The 20,965-nt window shown below is 40.8% G+C and overlaps 1 protein-coding gene across 1 annotated transcript; it reads left to right on the plus strand.

The window, feature by feature from the left end:
* Positions 1–488: 488 nt before the first annotated feature.
* Positions 489–20,525, plus strand: adss2l (adenylosuccinate synthase 2, like). The gene is made up of 13 exons (XM_088321406.1): positions 489–757; positions 4,814–4,916; positions 6,811–6,879; positions 7,885–7,935; positions 8,010–8,076; positions 8,172–8,279; positions 10,087–10,168; positions 12,900–13,026; positions 13,112–13,266; positions 17,169–17,293; positions 17,358–17,455; positions 18,430–18,579; positions 19,900–20,525. Exons 1-13 carry the CDS (start codon positions 554–556, stop codon positions 19,950–19,952), a joined length of 1,392 nt encoding a protein of 463 aa, XP_088177532.1. The 5' UTR covers positions 489–553; the 3' UTR covers positions 19,953–20,525.
* The last annotated feature ends 440 nt before the right edge of the window (positions 20,526–20,965 follow it).

Consider the following 20,965-nt stretch of genomic DNA (forward strand, 5'->3'; position numbering starts at 1 on the left):
TGGCAACCAGTTCAGGGTGTCCCCTGCCCACTGCCTGATGATTCCTGGGATGGGCTCCAGCACCCCCGCGACCCTACTGAGGATAAGCGTTGCAGCTAATGAAATGAGATCATTTTCCAACAATATGACGTTTGAACAATTTTTGTCAACATTTTTAACAGCAATGGTTGTGTTTGGTTAATGGAGTCAGATAACTAATTCGAACAATTTGGTAAACGGTACATTTTGATATTAATTCCCAACAGTAGCTTTACAAAAAAACTCAATATAACTACCTTTAAAATGACACACCTTCTATCTTAAAACCATTCATAGGTAAGGGTTATGGGGATTTCAAATGTGACCAAGTATTTTGAAACACCATGTAGTTAAGATTTTCACGAGTTTACGAGATTTGACACAACCAATATGGCAGACGTGTTCACGTATCCCATTAACGGAGCCGCTAGCTGCGCCAGAAGATTGGCAGTGCCATCTAGCGGCAGACAAGAGCTTCCTGTCACGAAACGCGGCAAAACGCAATTCCGGTTGACAAGATAAGGTAAGCGGCGACATGGCCCAAGTTAACGGTCGAGAAAACGGGGAGCCGGTACTTAAGCGGCTGCGAGAAAATGCCACAGCCAACATCGTGCTGCGTAACCCGAAGGAGCCTGCCAACAAAGTCACCGTGGTCCTTGGAGCTCAATGGGGAGACGAGGGCAAAGGCAAAGTTGTGGACTTGCTCGCAATGGATGCGGATATTGTGTGCAGGTGTCAGGTACTGACCCCGTTCATAGTCTACATTTTCTTTCACACGAAATTAGAAAAACATATACATTTATATTTGAACTTTGATATCACCTGTAAACTGCTAAGGTCGTTTCAGACGAGAATTGGTTAAATATTCCCGTCCGCGTTCAGAAGCCCGGATGTTGCGCTAGCTTATTAGCCTCGTCTGCTACCATGTGTTCGAATGTGGCTCCTAAGCTGCCATGCTTTAGGGGGGTGTGTTACAAGAGAAGCCAATCAATCGTTACCAAATGTAACCATTAGTTCCGCTCCTTGTTATGAGTTTTGTGACGTTATGTAACACTGCACGCTGTTTGTGCTGTCGGCAGAGGGTGGAATGCGACGTTCAGGGACCCTGCGAGAACGCAACTTCAAAACTAGATGACAAATGAACGAATTGCCATTATCATACCTGTCAAGCTCCAGGGCTCCATGCCCTTACAAACTGTCGCATTTTCCCTTACAAAATACAAAAAAAAATCTTACACCATATTTTTTTTCAAACGTGTTAATGTAGTTTAACATGTTATATTGTACATCTTATCTCATTAGCTGCACCGCTTATCCTCAGTAGGGTTGCGGGGTGCTGGAGCCCATCCCAGCAATCAGTGGGCAGGGGACACCCTGAACTGGTTGCCAGCCAATCGCAGGGCACACGGGGACAGACAACTCACTCGCTCATTCACACCTAGGGACAATTTGGACCGGCCAATTCACCTGAAATGCATGTTTTTGGAATGTGGGAGGAAACCGGAGTGCCCGGAGGAAACCCACGCAAGCACGGGGAGAACATACAGACTCCGCACAGGAAATCCGGTAGCTGGATTTGAACCCACAGAGGAGGTTCCCAAGACTTTAGAACTGTGCCGCGTACGCGCTAACCACTGCGCCGCTGTGCTGCCCATACAACGAATCAATTATCTAATTAGTTGTCAATGCTTTCAATAATCAATTTAATCATTTTATTTAATAAGCCGTTGCAGCCCTAGATGTAACCTGTCTTTGATGAGGTTTTGGGCTCTGCTGAGGCACTCAGTGGAGTAGATGTCCTTCAGGAAGGGGAGAGGCAGGTGATGGTATGCTGTGCAGCTTTCAGGGTTCGTCCTGGTTCTTCGAGATCCTTAAATGCTTAAATTACGGGTGAAGTGTTTATAAATGTTTGAAAATGATAGCAGTCTGACTCGATAGTTTATGCATTAAATGAAGAAAAATAAAACAAGTCTGTTCACAAATGACCTACTTCCTGCTGGTTGCATCGATTTGCCCTTGCATTTCTTTTCCCCCTCATGCTTAACGGCAGCTGGCGTTAGTTTGAATGGCGTTGTCATGTGAAGAGTCATCACACACTACCGTCTTGCCTGAGAGTGGAGGTGGATAAGACCAAGGTGCCTGGCAGTGGTGGTTTCAACGAACAAAGGCTTGAAAGGAGAAAAAAAACAATGTGGAACAAATCCATAAACTGGGTGCTGTAAAGTTTGCAAGAAAGTGATCCAACTCTTGATCCAGGAACGTTTCCTCAATAAAACCAACACCAGGGATATGTGGAAAGGCATTCAGGCCATTACCAAATACAAGCCAACCACCGCCCCAGTGCAGGACACTAGCATGGACTTTCTGAATGACCTCAACAAATTCTTTGGAAGGTTCGAGGCACAAAACGGCACCACTGCAGCGAAAGCGGTTCCAAATCAGGACGAAAGGGCACTCCACCTGGACTCAACCGACGTGAGAAAGACCCTGAGAGGGGTCAACACAAGGAAGGCTCCAGGCCCGGACAACATTCCGGGGCGGGTACTTAGGGAGTGCGCCGATCAGCTGGCTTGTGTACTAACAGACATTTTCAACACCTCGCTAGACCAAGCCAAAGTACCATCATGCTTCAAAATTGCCAACATCATCCCTGTGCCAAAGAAACCCCAGATCTTATCATTCAACGATTACCGGCCCGTTGCACTGACTCCTATCATAATGAAGTGCTTTGAGAGACTGGTTAAAGAGCACATCACCTCCAGTCTCCCCTCCTCATTCGACCCCTTTCAGTTTGCCTACCGGACAAACCGCTCCACCAGGGATGCCATCTCCTCTGCGCTTCACCTGAGCCTGACACACCTAGAGGAGAAGAACACCCATGTGCGGATGCTGTTCCTGGACTTCAGTTCAGCATTAAAAACCATCATCCCACAACATCTGGTAGACAAAATGAGACTCCTGGGTTTCAACACCCCCCTGCGGAACTGGCTGCTGGACTTCCTCAGTGACAGACCCCAATCAGTGCGGATAGGTCAGAACATCTCAGATGTCATCTACCTCAGCACGGGCTCCCCCCAAGGCTGTGTCCTGAGCCCCTTGCTGTTCACCTTGATGACACACGACTGCGTCCCTAGGTCCGCCACAAACCACATCGTGAAGTATGCTGACGACACAACAGTGGTGGGCCTCATCAGGGACGACTACGACCTGGCCTACAGAGAGGAGGTGGAGCAGTTGGTGGCCTGGTGCAGGGACAACAGCCTGGTCCTGAATGTTGACAAAACTAAAGAGATCATTGTCGACTTCAGGAAAAACCAGCCCAACCATGCCCCACTTTGCATCAACAACAAGGCTGTGGAGGTTGTCAGCAGTATCAAGTTCCTAGGGGTGCACATTACAAACAAACTCACCTGGTCCGTGAACACTGCATCACTGGTTAAGAGGGCACAGCAGCGCCTGTACTTCCTGCGGAGGATGAGGAGAGCCCACCTGCCCCCACCCTCCCTCATCACATTCTACAGGGGCACCATAGAGAGTATCCTGACCAGCTGTATCTCTGTGTGGTGTGGAGGCTGCAGCGCTACCGACTGGGGTAGTGTGAGGAGGGTAACGAGGACAGCAGAGAAAATAATCGGGACTACACTTCCCTCCATTCAGGACATTGGCCAGAAGCGCTGCCTATCCCATGCTAAGAACATTATCGGGGACCCCTCTCACCCCCATCATGGACTGTTCACTCTGCTAGCCTCTGGGAAGAGGTACTGCAGTGTGCGGTGCAGGACCACCAGGTTCCGCAGTAGTCTAGTCCCCCTGGCCATTAGACTGTTAAATGGTCAATCTAACATATAGTTAACCTAAATCTTAACGGCTGCTAATCTGACTTTTTGCACTACTGGCAGTTCTTTATAGCTTGCCACTCCTTGCACATTTGCTCTCTGCACTATTGTACTTACAGCGTTACTGTTACAGTGTTAATGTTACTGTTTACCTGACTTGTTAACCTGAATGCCCATTTTGCACATCTGGTTAGCTACTCCTCTTGCACTATCGGCACTATGGTATGGTAAAATACTATACGTAGCCGTAATACAATACAACTTTTACTTATATCTGTACATTCGAGGAAACTGTGCGGGTCAGATGTATCGACATTTCGTTCTGTATACACGTGTACTAGAATGACAATAAAGTAGATCTGAATCTGAATCTTCACAATGGGAGAATCTTCTCTCTTCGGGTCTCCAAATATTTATCCAAAATATTTACATATGTATTGTTCAGATCCAAATATACTCGTGATTTACACAAGATCTAAACTTCGTTTCTAGTTAAACGCACATGCAAGATTAGAAATTGCATATGTATATGGCGTATATATTTGTGCACCTGAAAAATATATGTGAAGATTGCGGACATATTTGAGGACTTGATAAAACACTGATACATTTGTGGATCTGCAATATACACCATTCACATTCATTTTTCTCTTTAAATTGGAAATTGGCTTTTCTTATAAAGTGCTTAAAATCGGCACTGTCCTCTGCATACTTCCTCTGTCCGCCTAAGTAGTATGTCAGCAGGTTCTCGATGAATGAGAAGACCAGTAGCAGCATCCCGTCTAGGTTATCCCTCTTGAGGACTTTCAGGAAGTGTAGAAACTGCTGGAACCTGTCCAGTAATCCCCCATTTCTTGCTGGGGTAGTGTTCCAAAATAGACCTGCGATTGTCAAAATCCGCCAAGCAGAGAACCTTTATTTAATTGTTCATTAAACTGTGTTTTTTTTTTTTTTCACAGGGTGGCAACAATGCAGGCCACACAGTGGTTGTGGACTCAGTGGAGTACGACTTCCATTTGCTTCCAAGTGGTGTCCTCAATAAGAAAGCCACCTCCTTTATAGGTAAGGTATTGCCTTTTTATTTTATTCCCTTTTGAAGATAAAGAAAGTACAAACAATTCATGAAATCATAAAATGTATTTATTCTAATACTGTTTTGGGCTCACAATCGGGTAATAAATACAAACTTTCCTATGTGTTAAGTGTTCAACTGCATTGCAAAAATGTGCATGTTAAACAAATTAAGCACCTTGGCACCCAAGTTGGTCATGCTTTCGTCCCTCCAAATGAAACGGGACACAAGAAAGCGGCCATGTCATTCGGGTCAGGGTGACACAACACACTCTTCTGTTCAACACCAGGGCCCGACAGCTTTCACTGGTTTACCCTTGCCGTATCATACGGGTGCCCTGCCCATCCATTAGAACGCGTCCAAACATCCCACTATCCTTACACAACACCTCTCCACTCCTTTCTATCACCAACAAGAGCTCTAGCTTCCATTATATTTAGACCTCTTTCCTGCAGTGCACTCATAACACCATCCATCCACCTCAATCGCGGCCTTCGTCTTGGTCTCCTTCCATTTACTTCTGCTCTGTGGATCCTCTTCAACATTCACTCCTCATCCATCCTCTCCATGTGCATACATCCTCTCCATGTGTCCAAACCAACCGAGTACTCTCTTATCCACACGCATGCTCAGTTCCACTACTACTCCAGTTCACTCTCAAAATTTCATTTCTTAATCTATCCAATCTTGTCACTCCTAATATACTCCTCAAAATCTTCCATCTCAAAAACATTTAATTTCCTTCTCAAATCAGTGTTCAGGCTCCAATTCTCTGCACCATACAACACAGTCGGCACAATTACACTCTCATACAGTCCCCTCATAACATCCATACTTATACTTTTGTTGCTAATCACTCTCCTTAGAGCACCCAAAACCTTGCTTCAAGCAAGGGTAATCAATACAACCGAGAAAAATCATTGGCCGCCGACAACATCATAAAGGACTCGACTCACCATGGCCGACACCTTTTTTTTGCTAGGCACTACAGGTCCATCAAAACAGGGACTAACATGCTCTTAGGGCCATCACAACCCTAAATGAGTGCATAATATATCTGCTTCCTGCCGATCATTTAAAAGTCTTAAAATGCATTAAATGTATTTTTCTAAAAATAAGTCATTGATTGGCATTAAAATGTCTTTAGTCTATTTTTTAAAGTCTTTAAGGTTTATTTGTTTAATGCAAAGTTAACAAAGTCACCGCACACTGGTGAGAAGCCAACAAAAAAGTTAAGACTGCAATGTTTTTCCGAATTTTCAACTATACCCAGATTTTATTTAAAATAATTGTATATATTTATATAATTTGTTTAAAATTGCTTGTAATTCATGTGGGATTTTTTTTGTCAGGTTGGTTTTAAATTTAATCTCAAAAAGCAATTAAAACTTTTTGAATTTAACTTTACCTTAAGCTGTAGAAACACTGAATATATATCTTGCCGGTTGTATTTATTAGAAAAGATTAAAATTTATATTTTATTTGTTGACTCATTTGGGAATTATGTAGCCGCCAAATGTTGTTGCACTACTTTTCATTGCACTTTTGTCACGATGCACTTTTTTGTTGCACTATAATTACAAAAGATAATTGCACTCACAACTTAGGTCAGTCTCCTGTAAATATGTGTCCCTATTCATCCTGATTATCGTTCATCCTTCTTTTTCCCGTCTTTATTATGTGTTTATCTTGTTTATCCTGGAGTGCTATGTCTAATGTCGTTACAATGTTCTCTACATTTTCAATGACAATAAAGGGGATTCTATTCTCGAATGACCCGTATACTAAAGAGAAAATCACAGAACTGCCTGTAAAATAACTTCTCGACTTTTTCGCCATTGCAATAATTTAATTTAAAAAAAACAACAACCTTTATTTCTGCAGGCAATGGAGTTGTCATCCACCTCCCTGGGCTTTTTGCGGAGGCGGAATCCAACCTGAAAAAAGGAAAAGGTAATAAAAATCACATCAATGACAAGGGCTGTACGATATCAGAAAAATACTTGGATGCAATTTTTCAGACTTGTATCGTAATTTCGATGCAGTTTTCAATCTCAAAAGAAAAGTGCATTTCTGTGCTTGTTTTCTTTTTGGGGAGAATTTAAACATAGTGGCATGCAGACACACCTCGAGATAACGTCCATAGAGACTGAGAGTATACGACTAACAAAATAACAACCGTGGATCTACAAATAAAAACGGAATTGCAGTTGAATAAATGGTTGTGGTTGTCATTATACAAAAGGAAGACGAAATTGGAGGGCTTCTTCTCCTTTTAGAGTAAGAAAGCAATTTAGAGAGCGGCAAGTGTTGGGTTACCGCGACTTATGCAAGGTTTTTTTGATGATTAAAATGCAAGAGTCACAAATGTAGCAGTTTTCCACGAGTAGAAGCTCCAAGTCGTCCGTTTCATGGGTAATGGATCTGGCTCTGGTGGCAGTGGTGGTTTAAGAGTTGTTAGTCTAATTGTTAGCTTTCCCTTCCTATGCTGCCACAGTCAATTGCCGGACATGTTAAAAATCCAGAGGTTACCCCCTGGTAATCAGCTTTTCTTTGTGCTCCTTGGACTCTCTTCAAAATCCGATTTAATCGATCCATTCATTATCGACGTGACGAGCTACAGCTCCGGGCTTACGCAATTGTGACAAGGTGTGTGCCCGGCTCTTTGACTGAGAGCTAACCCCAGCCTATTAAAGCCGTGCACACACGTCGCACAAACTTTGCCTCGTCTAAATCGGCTAGTGCCTTTTTAAACTGTTAAACCGTGAAATGTGACAATTCTTGTTGGCCACACATTCCACCATTTAAGTAACAAACTGGAACTACAAATCTTTAAAGAAAAAACTCGGTGTTTTGCGGGTACACTATAGCACTACGTTACATGACGATATCAATTCGATTTTGGTTAATTGTGTAACTCTACCAGCTGAATCATGGTTATGGTTCCATTTCATGCAGGATTACAAGGGTGGGAAAGCAGACTTAAGATTTCTGACCGCGCACACATTGGTGAGATTGTTTTTCTGTCTCTGCTCCTTTTTTGTACGTGGAGTGTGTTGTTGATTCCTTTGTTCTTTTTCTAGTGTTCAACTTCCATCAGGCAACAGACGGCATCCAGGAGCAACAGCGGCAGCAGCAAGAAGGGAAAAAGTAACATTGCACCTTATCCTGAAGTGCTTATTGTGTATTGAGTCTTCTAATGGATTTCAGATTTTATGAACCTTTATTTTTATTTTTTTCTGCAGCTTGGGAACAACCAAAAAGGGAATCGGCCCCGCCTACTCCTCCAAAGCGGCTCGAAATGGCCTACGTATCTGTGACCTTGTCTCAGATTTCAAAGTCTTTGAGGACAAGTGAGTTTTCGTCAGCTTCTCTTTTTTTAAAGATATTACCAAATTCCTTAAAATGCTAAATGAGGAAATGGTACAATTTATTTTGTATAAAACCTCTATGTTTATTTCATTATATTCCAATTATTTTCCAACATAATGCATTTTGAAGACAGCCTGTCTTGTCTTTGTCGTCCTGAGCTGTGACGTCATCAGAGTAGCACCAGCTTGTTTGCAAGCCAGGCGTTATATTATTGTACTTGTTAACAAGTTGAAGTTGCGAAGTTTGTTCGTCTTTATGGAGAATATTGACCCTTTGCACACACGTGCCGACAACATGATGGACAGTGGACGAGTGCAGTAAACGTTACACAACAACAAAAACGGCTATACTAATCAACACCATTGTCAATGAATAATAAACGAATATTGTGCAGCTGTCAGTTGAGGTGGCTCACCTTGTCGTAAAGCACAAAGGCCGCTATTTCGAGAAGCCGCGGACAGAATTAGCAATGCTAGCTAGTACAGTCTTTCTTCTAAAATATTCACACATCTAAATTAATCATCCAGTCTAGCTGTTTCAGTCCACACCATCTGTACCACTATATTGTGAACGAAGTACCCCCGAACACCAGTGCTGATCTAAAAAATTCTAAAAGTCTGGATGGTTACAAGTTTTTTGTAGCTGTTACGCGTTACTGTGCTTCGTTTTGCCAACGAATGCATCCCTGGCATTCCCCTTGCACAAACTCGACTCAGTATCTACATTTTTGGAGAATGTAATTGAGCAGTAAGGCACAGAGGTTTTCCCACCTTGTATTGATACTACTTTTGAGCACGTTGAACATATTTACTTTCGCGAAATGACGTTTTCTCTACATAACGTTCGTCTCTCATTTTCTCCGTTGATAATTTGGCAGTTTATTTTGGCGTAATAAGCTTGATTGGTAGAGCACATTAGTTTGTGATATTTAAAAGATTAATGTTTTGAATCCCTGGCTAATTGCAATGAAAGCAGCCCAGTTACGTAGTAAGAAATGGCAACAATAAGACGCTAACATAGCTAGTTAGCTGTAGCTATCTTATTATTTTCAGAATTGTTCAGAAATACATGAAATGCACCCTTTTAAATGTTTGCTGCAAATCCTGGAAAACTTCAGCACTGCCCGTGTTGCGCCTCGGAATAAAATGAGTCCCTTCGGTTTATTTGCATATTAACATCGCGCCTTTTGTCTAAAGGGATACAATTCAAAATCGTGTGTACAACCTTTCTCACCGCGCAGCATTAAATCACCATCTTAAAAAGTGGCGGTTATATTCTTTTGTCGTTATTGATATTTGTTTCAAATCTTAATTCAAGTGCCGACCACTAGGGGGCTTCTGCCATCCATCTTGGATCTAATTCTGTTACAAAGTCAATGTGACGTCACGTGTAAAGAATCAAGACTCGGGGTTGTGTTGCAAGTGGATGTAGTAATGGTACAACAAAGGGTGAGCAGCCAAAAAAGGGCCAACTGGCAAAAACAACACTCGGAGGGCCTCCAATCGGGGACTAAGAGGAAACGATCAAAAAAGGTGGACGCAGTCTCGGCGTAAAAATGCAAGGCTGGCTGGCCCAAAAAAACACGCAGTAGGCAGCCAGGCTAACCAGGAACGAAAAACGAAAAGCAGCTATGGCGATTAAACTTGAAGGCGGCCGGGATTAAACTAAGGGACACAGAATATCTACGCTTCCATATGTAGTTTGTGCTGTACCTTCTTTGTTAAAATTTTCCTGCATTAAAATTAGTTTGAACCCTCTGGATTGTTAATTTCATTGTTATTATTTTAGGTTCCGCAAGTTGGCAGAGCATTTCCTGGCAATGTATCCAAACCTAAATGTGGACATTGAGGGTGAACTGGAGCAGTTGAAGGTGAGTTGTCATGTAACTTGCACGAAGTTATGTTGTTGTCTCATTTTACATTTCAAAATGATGATTTTTTAACTTTATACGGGCACATTGATATTTAAAGTTTGTGTGGTATATTATATTGTATATTTTCATAGTTTCTGGACAACTTAGGAAAACCCAGGGCAGTGTTTCTAAACCTTTTTCGAGCCAAGATACAATGCACAATTTTTAGTTTTTAGCTTAAATTGGCAGAATCTGCCCGTATGAATTTTGGTCACCGTAGCTCAGGAAGTAAAACTGGTCCAACAATTTGGTTTATAGTTTTGCTGTAATGTTGGCTTTTACTATATTTTTAACATGCTTTTCAAAATAACAAATGAAATGATCAAAATTATCTCCATTTTGGGTAAGTACATCTTGGTGGCGCCCATACCTCTCCAAGCCAATATGTTCCCACATGCGGCTTCAAATACAATTCAGCTTTTTCTTTCCTTTTTTTTTTTTTTTTTTTGTGTGGAGACTGAGAGGAAAATGGCAAGCTTCTCTTATCCACGATGCATGCGCTCTACATACAAAACACAGCGGTGATGTCGGAAATATGACAGCTTTTTAGTAGAAATTAGTTTGTTTTTACCAACATAATTAATATAGTGTATAAAAGGAGCAAAACTAGATTTGACAGTATTTTGTTGAGTGTATATATATATATATATATATATATATATATATATATACAGAGCACTCATAATATTTCAGCTTTTCACCCACAATTCATATCTTCACTTTATACATCCAAATTGAACAGGAGTGGAAGTTATCTTTCCAAAATCGGCTATACTTCTGTGTCATCGGCATCAATGTCAGGTTACAAAAAATCCTTTAATCCCAGAGGAACAATAACAAGCAAATGCAATTTTGTCTCTTACTGCGACAACCACCAATACCAACACAAAAACGACGTCCACGTTTGTGTTTGCGCTATCAGGCACTATTCTCCACAGTGTGGTTGCCCTGGTGCTATTGTCTAGAGTTATAGGGCTGACATTCTTCGTTACGCGGCCCGCATTTGTGTTTTCTTTACACGCAGTAGTAGATATGGGCTTGTCTTTGTAATTGCCATCTTGAATGGTCACATGATCCAAAAACGTAATGTAAGCAACTCCGTGCAAAACTGAAAAGGATGAAGTCCGGTATGCGGAGGGCACGGCGTTGTTGGCGTTTAGCAAACGAACTTGAGCATGCGGCTTTTAATTAGGTGCACTCTGCAGCTCTGGAATTAATTTATTTACTGTAAGATTCGGACCATAAGGCGCACCTGATTATAAGCCGCATGTGCCCACATTGAAACATGGGATATTTATAACGGTACACAGGAAGAGTTTTATCAATATATGGTACCCTAACCTCTTAACGTTCCGCCGGCCCCCCAGTCACTGAAATACAACATGGCACGTATCAGTGGAAAGCTCCAACTCTTAGGATTTTAGATATGATGACCATTTAAAATATATAAAAATAAATAAACATCATGATCAGTCTGAAACAAGATACCCGGAAACATTAAAGCCAAACTCACGATTGTATACCCTGGTTTTCAACGTCTTTGAATGTCCGCGAAAATGGCTTTGTTACATCAAGGACAATCCATAGAATCCAACCATGTATAATAATTATTCAAAACACGATAATGGGTACAGATGTATAAGAATCCACCTAAAACATTTCTGCTTCGTTGGACGTTGCCTCTTGTAATCCGTTTGTTTCCCTACATTATTTCTGTTTACAAATCTAAAACTCGTGAAATTATTCACAATATGGTAGTTAGCCCTCTACTTTGATTAACACCTTTTCCATGATGAGGGTCTGTTCATGCTGGTTTTATTCATGCACGAAGTTGCATTAAAATTATATTCCACCTGTTCAGGGTTGGGTAGGGTTACTTTAACTGGATTACTTTCAATTACTTTTGGATTACTCCAATACCAAAAATGCTAATAAAAGACAAAAGAAACTATTCTATCTATCTACCTTAGTCATATCCCTCAAGAGGGGTGACCGACAGCAAGACAACACATACAATAACAAAGAAAATAAAAGGGGAAAAAATAGCAAAAAAACACACACAAACATTTTTGGACTATGGCCAACCCAATTGCCCAAACACCCAAACAACTTAGGCACCTCGGCACCTAAGTTGGTCATGCTTTCGTCCCTCCAGATAAAAAAAAAAACTAAATATGAATAAAATTATGACTAAATACAATTATGACTCACAACACGTGGTAAGCTTTCTCTCCTGGCTTTGATCTCCGGCAAAACTAACATAAAATGTGACAGAAACAAAATGAAAATAAATCCAAACAGCTTTCCAACATCATTTTTGCCGTTCCATGTATTCCGTTACTCCCCAAGCCTGCACAAAATTTAGTAATTTTATTCATATTTAGCTTCTTTTGTCTTTTATTAGCATATTTGGTATTGGAGTATTCCAAAAGTAACTGAAAGTAATCCAGATAAAGTAACCCTACCCAACCCTGCACCTGTTCCACTCTTACCATTACTGCTCCAATCGCTGTTTGAGGAAAAAATGCATAAATAAGCTGAATCATTGCATAAGCCGCTGGGTTAAAAGCTTTGGAAAAAAAGTTGTGGTTTATAGGCTGAATTTCACTGTATTTATGCAAATTTTCAAAATAGAGTAACCGCTATACAAAGTTTCTAGATTGACTTGTATTTGCCTCAATCTTTCCAGGGATATGCAGAGCGATTGCGCCCTCTAGTGACAGATGGTGTTTACTTTATGCACAAAGCTCTCACCGGGCCCAGTAAGAAAATCTTGGTGGAGGGGGCCAACGCCGCCCTGTTGGACATTGACTTTGGTGAGCTCCAATAGGGTTGGGTATTTCATTGGTGCTGACCAATAGATGTTTTAGGGGCGCTGATAGATAATATGTCCCCTTCCAGGAACGTATCCCTTTGTGACGTCATCCAACTGCACTGTGGGAGGAGTGTGCACCGGTCTGGGCGTGCCGCCATTGCATGTCGGCAGAGTCTACGGCGTTGTCAAGGCGTACACCACTCGGGTGGGAGTCGGCGCCTTCCCCACGGAGCAGGATAACGTAAGTCATGACACTTTATGGTGTGAGTCAGGAGGTGACGGTTTAGGAGTTATCTATTTTGCCACTAGATGGCGGTAAATGTTGCACACAGGCATTTATCATCTCTAAGCAGTGGTCCCTAAACTACAGCCCGGTCCTGCCCCCTGAATAATACCCGAAAGCATTTTGACACACACTTTTGTTTGCCTAAAAATAACTCATGTCTGGGTGTACAGTTTAGTTGAAACAAGATTGGAACCCGGGTCGCAAGAAAGCACCAAATCTCACTTCTTGGAATAGCAGTGTAAATGACATATGAAAAGGCAAAGGGTTTTATTTCATTAACCACAGTACCAGAGAGGTATGTTAACTTTGTTGTGCATTACACACGTGTTACAATTACAATAAATTTGTCACTTGCAATGTTTAGAATAGTAGAATATAATGGAATTTATTTTCTATTGATGTGTTTTAAATGTAACAAAAAAAGTAGTGGCTTGTAGTCCGGAATTTTCGATACTCGATTATTTAAAAAAAAAAATATGTTGGTTGTGCTTTTGACAAATCATCTTTGATTGATCATTTATTTTAGTTACCGTATTTTCCGCACTATAAGGCGCACCTAAAAGTCTTGTTTTTTTTCAAAAGCTGACCATGCGCCTTATAACACAGTGCGCCTTATATATGGCTCAATATTAAATTCGCAAGGTCTCGCAACTACGAGAAACAGCCGCCGACTCCATTTTTCGCGCTGTGCATACTGGGAAATATTAAACGATTGGTAGTTGCCGGGGCTCGTGTTGTATTTGTTTACTAAGTGGCAAAATGGCTACCCCATTAAACTGCTTAATTCATATTCAACAAATACAGTATTTGTCTGAATCCAGGGTTTTGACTGGTGAAGATGTAAAGCACAATTTACCTTAAACAAACGCAGAATTATTCAGAATGTCACGTTTGACAGAGAGAGAGAGAGAGCGAGAGAGAGAGAGAGAGAGAGAGCGAGATTCTCTTTCATACGTGCATTTGTATAAAAAATGGCTCCTGTTAAGAGACACGCGTACAACGCCGAGTTTAAACTCAAAGCGATCAGTCACGCAGCACAACACGGCAATAGAGCGGCAGCGAGAGAGTTAAACTTAAATGAATCGATGGTACGGAAGTGGAGAAAGGATGAAGATAAGCTCCGCCAAGTAAGGAAAACTCAACAAAGTTTCCGTGGCAATAAAGCAAGATGGCCAGAGTTAGAGGAGACACTTGAACAGTGGGTTGTTCAACAAAGAGCGGCAAGCAGAAGTGTCAGTACGATAACTATACGTATGAAGGCAACAGCGCTGGCACAAAAACACCGGACGTGTTGGATGGCCCATTCACTGAGATATGGTCAATTCGAACACAGCAGAAGAAGAATTCGAGGGATTCGTCGATGAGGAGCTTATAGAGTGATCTTTGTTTTTCTTTTGTGTGTTTACGTTTTACATTTTACAGTTATTATGTTATTGCTTTGCACTCGTTGTTTTTGCACATTACGAGTGTCACTTTATTGCGATTGCACTAACGTTTCATTTAAAATAACAGTATCAGACGTTTTTTTCTTTGCGTGTTGACTAAATGGACAAAAAATAAAATGATATGTCGATGTTGTTCAAAGATGTGTCACGAAAATGCTTTACCTCAGAGAAAATAATAAAACGGCTGTTTATTTATTTTGGGAGTGAATGGAGTTGTGGAAAGCTTGTTTGTTAATAAAGTTTGACCTTTTTGAATATTTTGTTGACATTCCCTTGAGCGTGGCAACATCTAGAGGTTGCATAAAGTAACTACATTCTCTACTGTAGTCAAGTCGTCACATTTATTTACCGTAAATAGCCCTTAATCCCAAAAATGTCTCGAAGGACTGCACAGGATTACAATTACAAAATTGCACAATTACCTGATCTTAAACCAGCATGCACTTATAGCGCCTTATAATGGGGTGCGTCTTATGTATGGCATAAGTTTTAAAATATATCATTCATTGAAGGTGCGCCTTATAACATGGTGCGCCATATAGTGCGGAAAATACGGTATTTATCTTACAGTGTACTTAAACATATGACTCTCATTGTCACATAGACAATTATGGATATTTTTTGTGGCGGGAAAAACCTTTTGCCTGGCATCATAAGACCATTATAATGAATGAGTAGTTCACATAGGTCCAATTAAATTGTGTTATTGATCTCGACTTCCGTTATTGTAAATCAATCATGTGTGCGAGGGGCACTTCTTGGAGGAAGGTGTTGCCAATGACCTCTATTATCCAACATGTTTAATCAATTTTGTGTGCGCGGCACCCAGGAAAACAGAGAGCTGCCATTTTCACGAAACATGCATTCGAAATACAAAACACAACCATGATGTCTGAAAACAATTTCAAAGTGGCGTCTAGAAGAGAAAGTAGTCTGTTTTTGCCACTTTTATTTATACAATATGTAACGAGCAAAATGGGGGGTTTGACGGTACTTTTTTCAATATTCACCACTAACTTACAGTATTTCAACTGTTTCACCCACAAAACATCTCTTAAATTTATACATCTGAATTGAACAGAAGTGGAAGTTATTTATCAAAAACACTACACATCCCCCACTGTTTTTTCAGAGTCCATGTCAGGACTTTTAAGTTTCCTTTCATCCTCGAGGAACGATGACAAGAGAATGCGATTTTGTCCAGTACTGTGGCAACAGCACAAAAACACATCTGTGTTGCCATCTGTCACTAGTCTCCACAGTTTATGGATCGTCTGATATGGCTTTTTCAGGGCCGATACTGTTGTGGAATGTGGATAATAACTAATGATAAATATGTAGGCATCTGGTGAAGGTCGTGGGATGACGTTGTTGCAAGAGGTCACAAGCTGATATTCTGATGGAGCCGGGGCGGACAATCTTCACTAGATATCTTAACTTTATTTGAGGACACTATAAAAGCCAATGTTGAACGTCTGGAACTTTGAACGTGTCCCGAATGCAATAAAGCGCGTTTCCCTTTTCGCCATATCTCTTTTCCGCGGATTTTTGGGGGCGACGCCCAACGACGGTCTCTCCAAAAATACCGACTATTGGTATTGAGAGTAGGCCGATAGCCGATCTTTGGAGCTGATGTTCATTTGCTGTAAAAGTTTGAAATTAGGCGTAAAAGTTTTTTAATAATGCAAAATGAAACAAACATTTGTTATAAATTTAAATAAAACTTTTAATAGCTCCCTGAAACTTTTTACAGTTTCCGTGGAGGTAGGGGTGGGGGGAGAGGAGGAGTGAGTGAGGAGAATGACTGTTTCAAAGCAAAGCTCTCGCCTGTTCCTCTAACCCAGTTTTAAATATATTCAATTGTCCGGTCAAATTAATGAAGACATATATGAAATATATACCGATATCTGTCAAATTCCCAAATATCGTGCCGATAACAGGCCCGCCCGGTTATGGGTCGACCTCCAGTATTGTAATCCTGGCGCTGTCGTCTAGAAATATAGGGCTCACATTTTAAGCGAAGCAGCCCTCGTTTGCGTTTTCTTTCTGTGTAGCAGAAAATATGTTCTAGTTTTCGTGAGCGCTCCTGTAGTCTCCATCTTGAAGGGTCACAAGATCCAAAAACACTCAATGTACAACAACCTGCAGTATAGCTGAAAACTGGTTTAGGTGTGCGGGGTTTGGCACTGTTGGCGTTCTGCAGCCATGGGCATCCATACCAAGTTCCGCATTCGCAGTCTGTGCAAGGCTTAAGCCCGCGGCTTAAAATCCGAGGAAGCTTGTACAAAAAATAGTTTCCATTTTAAAATTTGAGATTGAGGATTTTAATCAGGTTTGCACTTTAGTCCGGATTTTACAGTCATTTTGCCAAATAAAGCCGAATTGTTGTGATCAAGTTTTCCGATCTTCCAGGAGACAGGGGCCTTGTTGCAATCGCGGGGTCACGAGGTCGGCGTGACGACGGGCCGAAAGCGACGCTGCGGCTGGTTGGACTTGATGCTGGTCCGATACGCTCACATGGTCAACGGCTTTTCTGCGTAAGAGAAACGTCACCATTTCGTCTTTCTTGTCGCCAGGGAACTGAAGGCCTTACTTTTACAGGATAGCCCTCACCAAGCTGGACATTTTGGATACCTTGCCTGAAATCAAAGTGGGCGTGGCCTATAACGTGGATGGGGAACCTCTGCCGAGTTTCCCAGGTAAGTGACGAACCCGTTTTGATTTAGCCTGAGGAGTAATCTAAAAATTGGATTGGTGTCCATTTTTATTCTGTTAGAAATCAAAATTACCATATCTTCTGGGATACAAGGCGCAGCTGAAATTTATAAGTGCGCCATATAACTTTGTGTGCTTTATGTACCGCAGAAAATGGTAACACCGTAATTATAGGTATGTGTTACCTTATGAGTTTTCTTTTGGTATTACCATAGTTGTGCAACCAAAGTAGTGGTGTTGAGCGCAATGACACTTGACCACCAGCGGTACAGTTGACATATGAAAAGGCATTGGAGGTTATAACATTATGACACTAATATTGCCCATGGTGCCAGAAATAATGATTTGCATGGCGCACTCTGACAGGTAATACAGTCTCTCCATTTCTTCACCAACAAATGTTAAGGAATGAAGAAAAGAACAAAATACTACTCTTTTACCTACATATATGCAGTATATACACCATTCATATTAAGCGTCAAGGTTATTGATGTACAGGTGAACATGTGTCGACTGTTAAACTTATCGGAATGCACCACACAAATCTGTATGTAAGTAAAAAAGTGTGATAATGAGAAATGGTCGAAAAGGCATTTCGAATGTCATCTGTGTGGTCTATTGGTAAAGTGCCACAGCTCTCACCACCAGTACTCTGGTTCGATTCCTGTTACAATGTCAGCGAGATTTATCGACTGACTATTCAATGCATTAATGTATCCCGTGTTTGCTGTTATAAAGCAATACACACGGGCTGATGGGAACTAGAACGTCGTTGTTCAGATGCACACTCGTGGACAGCTAGTATGCATTTTTAAGCTGTCCCTCAGGGGCCTTGAAAGATGGATGTAGGTACTCCAATAATCCAAGAGAAGGGGTTTCTTGGCATTGACTGTAGCTGGAGGCGTTGTACCGTACCGGTAGCAAGGGCATCACCCTACAAAACGTGTTTACATTGCAGCAAACATGGATGTCCTCACCCGTGTCACGGTGGAATACAAGAGCTTCCCCGGCTGGCGCCAGAGCACCGAGGCAGCTCGAAGCTTTACAGACCTGCCACCGCAGGCCCAAGACTACATCCGCTTCATCGAGGACTTCCTGCAAGTGCCAGGTTTGTGGAAAATCAACGTTGGCGCTAGGGCTGCAAGGTTTAGTCGCTGATGTTGATCAAAATGGGTGACAGAATTAGTCTCTAATTGACAATTCACCGGCAGACAAGTTTTTTTCAACAGAGTGGCGCATCATACATAATTATAATCCCTTCTGAGAGTCGCTCATGCGCAATAGCATCTCTGTCTTGAGGGGTAACATACATAAATAAGAGTTTCATCATCAAGTACCCGTACCAAACTCCCAAGGTCTGGTTGCATTTTAGCCTTGATATGGCCAATACAAAGACTACTTGCTAAGTTTGCAAAGCAGGCCTTGCGTATCATTGCCGTATCTCTGTGATGAACAAACATCTAAAGGGGAAAGCACGTTGGACTCAAGAGTCTGACTTGCCTCAAGTTTCAAGATTCAGGTAACATTCACGCTGATATGGTTTTGATAACATGCATATGAGTATATTTTGTTATAAAATAGAGCTGATTAACATTGATCTTTATGATGATGTTATACCTGGTCTGAGTCCAGGTTATATCTCACTGTCCATGTCTACAACTTGGAATAGGGACAAACATCCGTTGTTAATACAGTTTGAGTTCAAACTGTACTTTTATTAAGTACTTTTGTTAGAATTTTTAGTTGACCACTGAATTTGTTTTATTTACTGTTCCATGGATGCTAATGAGCTTGTTCTTGCTTAACACAGACAAAAATGTTGACTTGATTTTTATTTATTATTTTCCTGTCCCCAAAAAATGGACGGGTTTATTTATTAATTTAAATCAACTCCATTATAAATTTGGATCTAAAAAAAAAATAATCTAAATAATAATAGTTATAATGGGCCAACCATCCTGTGTACAGGTGCTAGAAATCGTTTAAAATGTTTGAATTTTAATGTAGTGTTTCCTAGGTTTAAATGCACTAGAATTTTCAGTGATGTGCTTGTAAATGCTTGGAATTGTTGCAACATTCTCTGTCAGTTTGACTCAATAGACCACACATTAAATGAAGAAACATAAATCAAGTCTGCTTAAAATTGATCCCGATATGCCTGCTCTAGTGGCTTGCATTTCTTTTTCCCTCGTGAGTAACGCCAGCTGGCATTAGTTCATATGGCGTGTTTATGTGAAGTGCCATAAACCCTTATGGTTTGCGTCCAAGAGAGCAGGTGAAGAGACAAAGATGCCGGTTACTGGAGAAGTTGAAAAATTGGTTGAAAGTGCTTAAATAGCGCTGTAATTTAGCCATTACAAATGTGTGCAAATGCTGTATTAGAATAGTCGTTAGTTGAAAAATAACCTTTATGTCTCTCTCGTTTCAGTGAAGTGGGTCGGAGTGGGCAAAAGCAGGGAGAGCATGATCAAATTGTACTGATCAGCGACACGTTGCCATCGTCTTGGATTTCAACTTTTATCGTCACAGGAAGACTTCACCAGCAAGGATCTTTTTCAAATGTTTCCGCCTTGCAGTAATCCCCTCCTCAAAATCTTCACAAATGATCTTTAAGCGTTTTAAAGCTGTAAAATGGCATGTTTAACGTGTGCCTAATTTTTTTTCCGGTGATGAACATGTCTTTTTATTTTCATGCTTATAAAGCTTTGTCTATTTACCACCTAACAATGATTACACATTCACTGTGTTTTTAATAGTCCCTTTTAACTCGGGACACAATGGACATGAATACAATCACTTCAAATGAGAACTATAGCTTGATTTATTAATGTGTTTGTTGTTGTAACAGTGATTGTTGGATAAAATGAAAATTTCATTAAAAATGGGTTGTGACACTTAACATTTTTACAAAATGATTTTGATGTAACGTTCTACACTATGGGTGGGCAAACTTGGAGTCACGGGCCACGATGTATTCAGAAATGTGGCCTAGGGGGTCGGTCCTGTAAACCTATGCAGTTGTGTTCATCTATGAATAAATATGACGTAGATGTAGATGTCTGCATGTTTATTTCTTTTTATATTTGTTTTTAAGGTTGCCCCATCATATTGGTTTTAAAATGCTTAGAAAAAGCCACAAACTAAGTCTCTGTTATAAGTACTAGTATTCCTGTAGTGTTTTTATTTTCAGAATGAAAGCAAAATATATTATGTCCCTTTTTCTAAGCCCATAATTAGATATTAGGTTTGTAGGGATTTTATGTCATTACTGTTGTATTTTTGCAGTATTACTGTTTTATAGTTATACTGTTGTAGTATGTTTGTATTTCTATAATATTTTGTGTATTATAATATACTGTAGTAGTTTTATTTTTAATGAAAGCTGATACAAGGTATTTAGGCAGGATTTAGTTCTGTAGTAATTTTACTGTTTTGGAGTATGTCCATAAATGTTTTTGTAGTATTACTGTAGTAGTATTTTTCTAGTGATTTTT

This window comes from Urocampus carinirostris, chromosome 17, assembly GCF_059441175.1.
Source record: "Urocampus carinirostris isolate Australia breed hairy pipefish chromosome 17, RoL_Ucar_1.0, whole genome shotgun sequence".
In the NCBI taxonomy this organism is placed as follows: Eukaryota; Metazoa; Chordata; class Actinopteri; order Syngnathiformes; family Syngnathidae; genus Urocampus; species Urocampus carinirostris.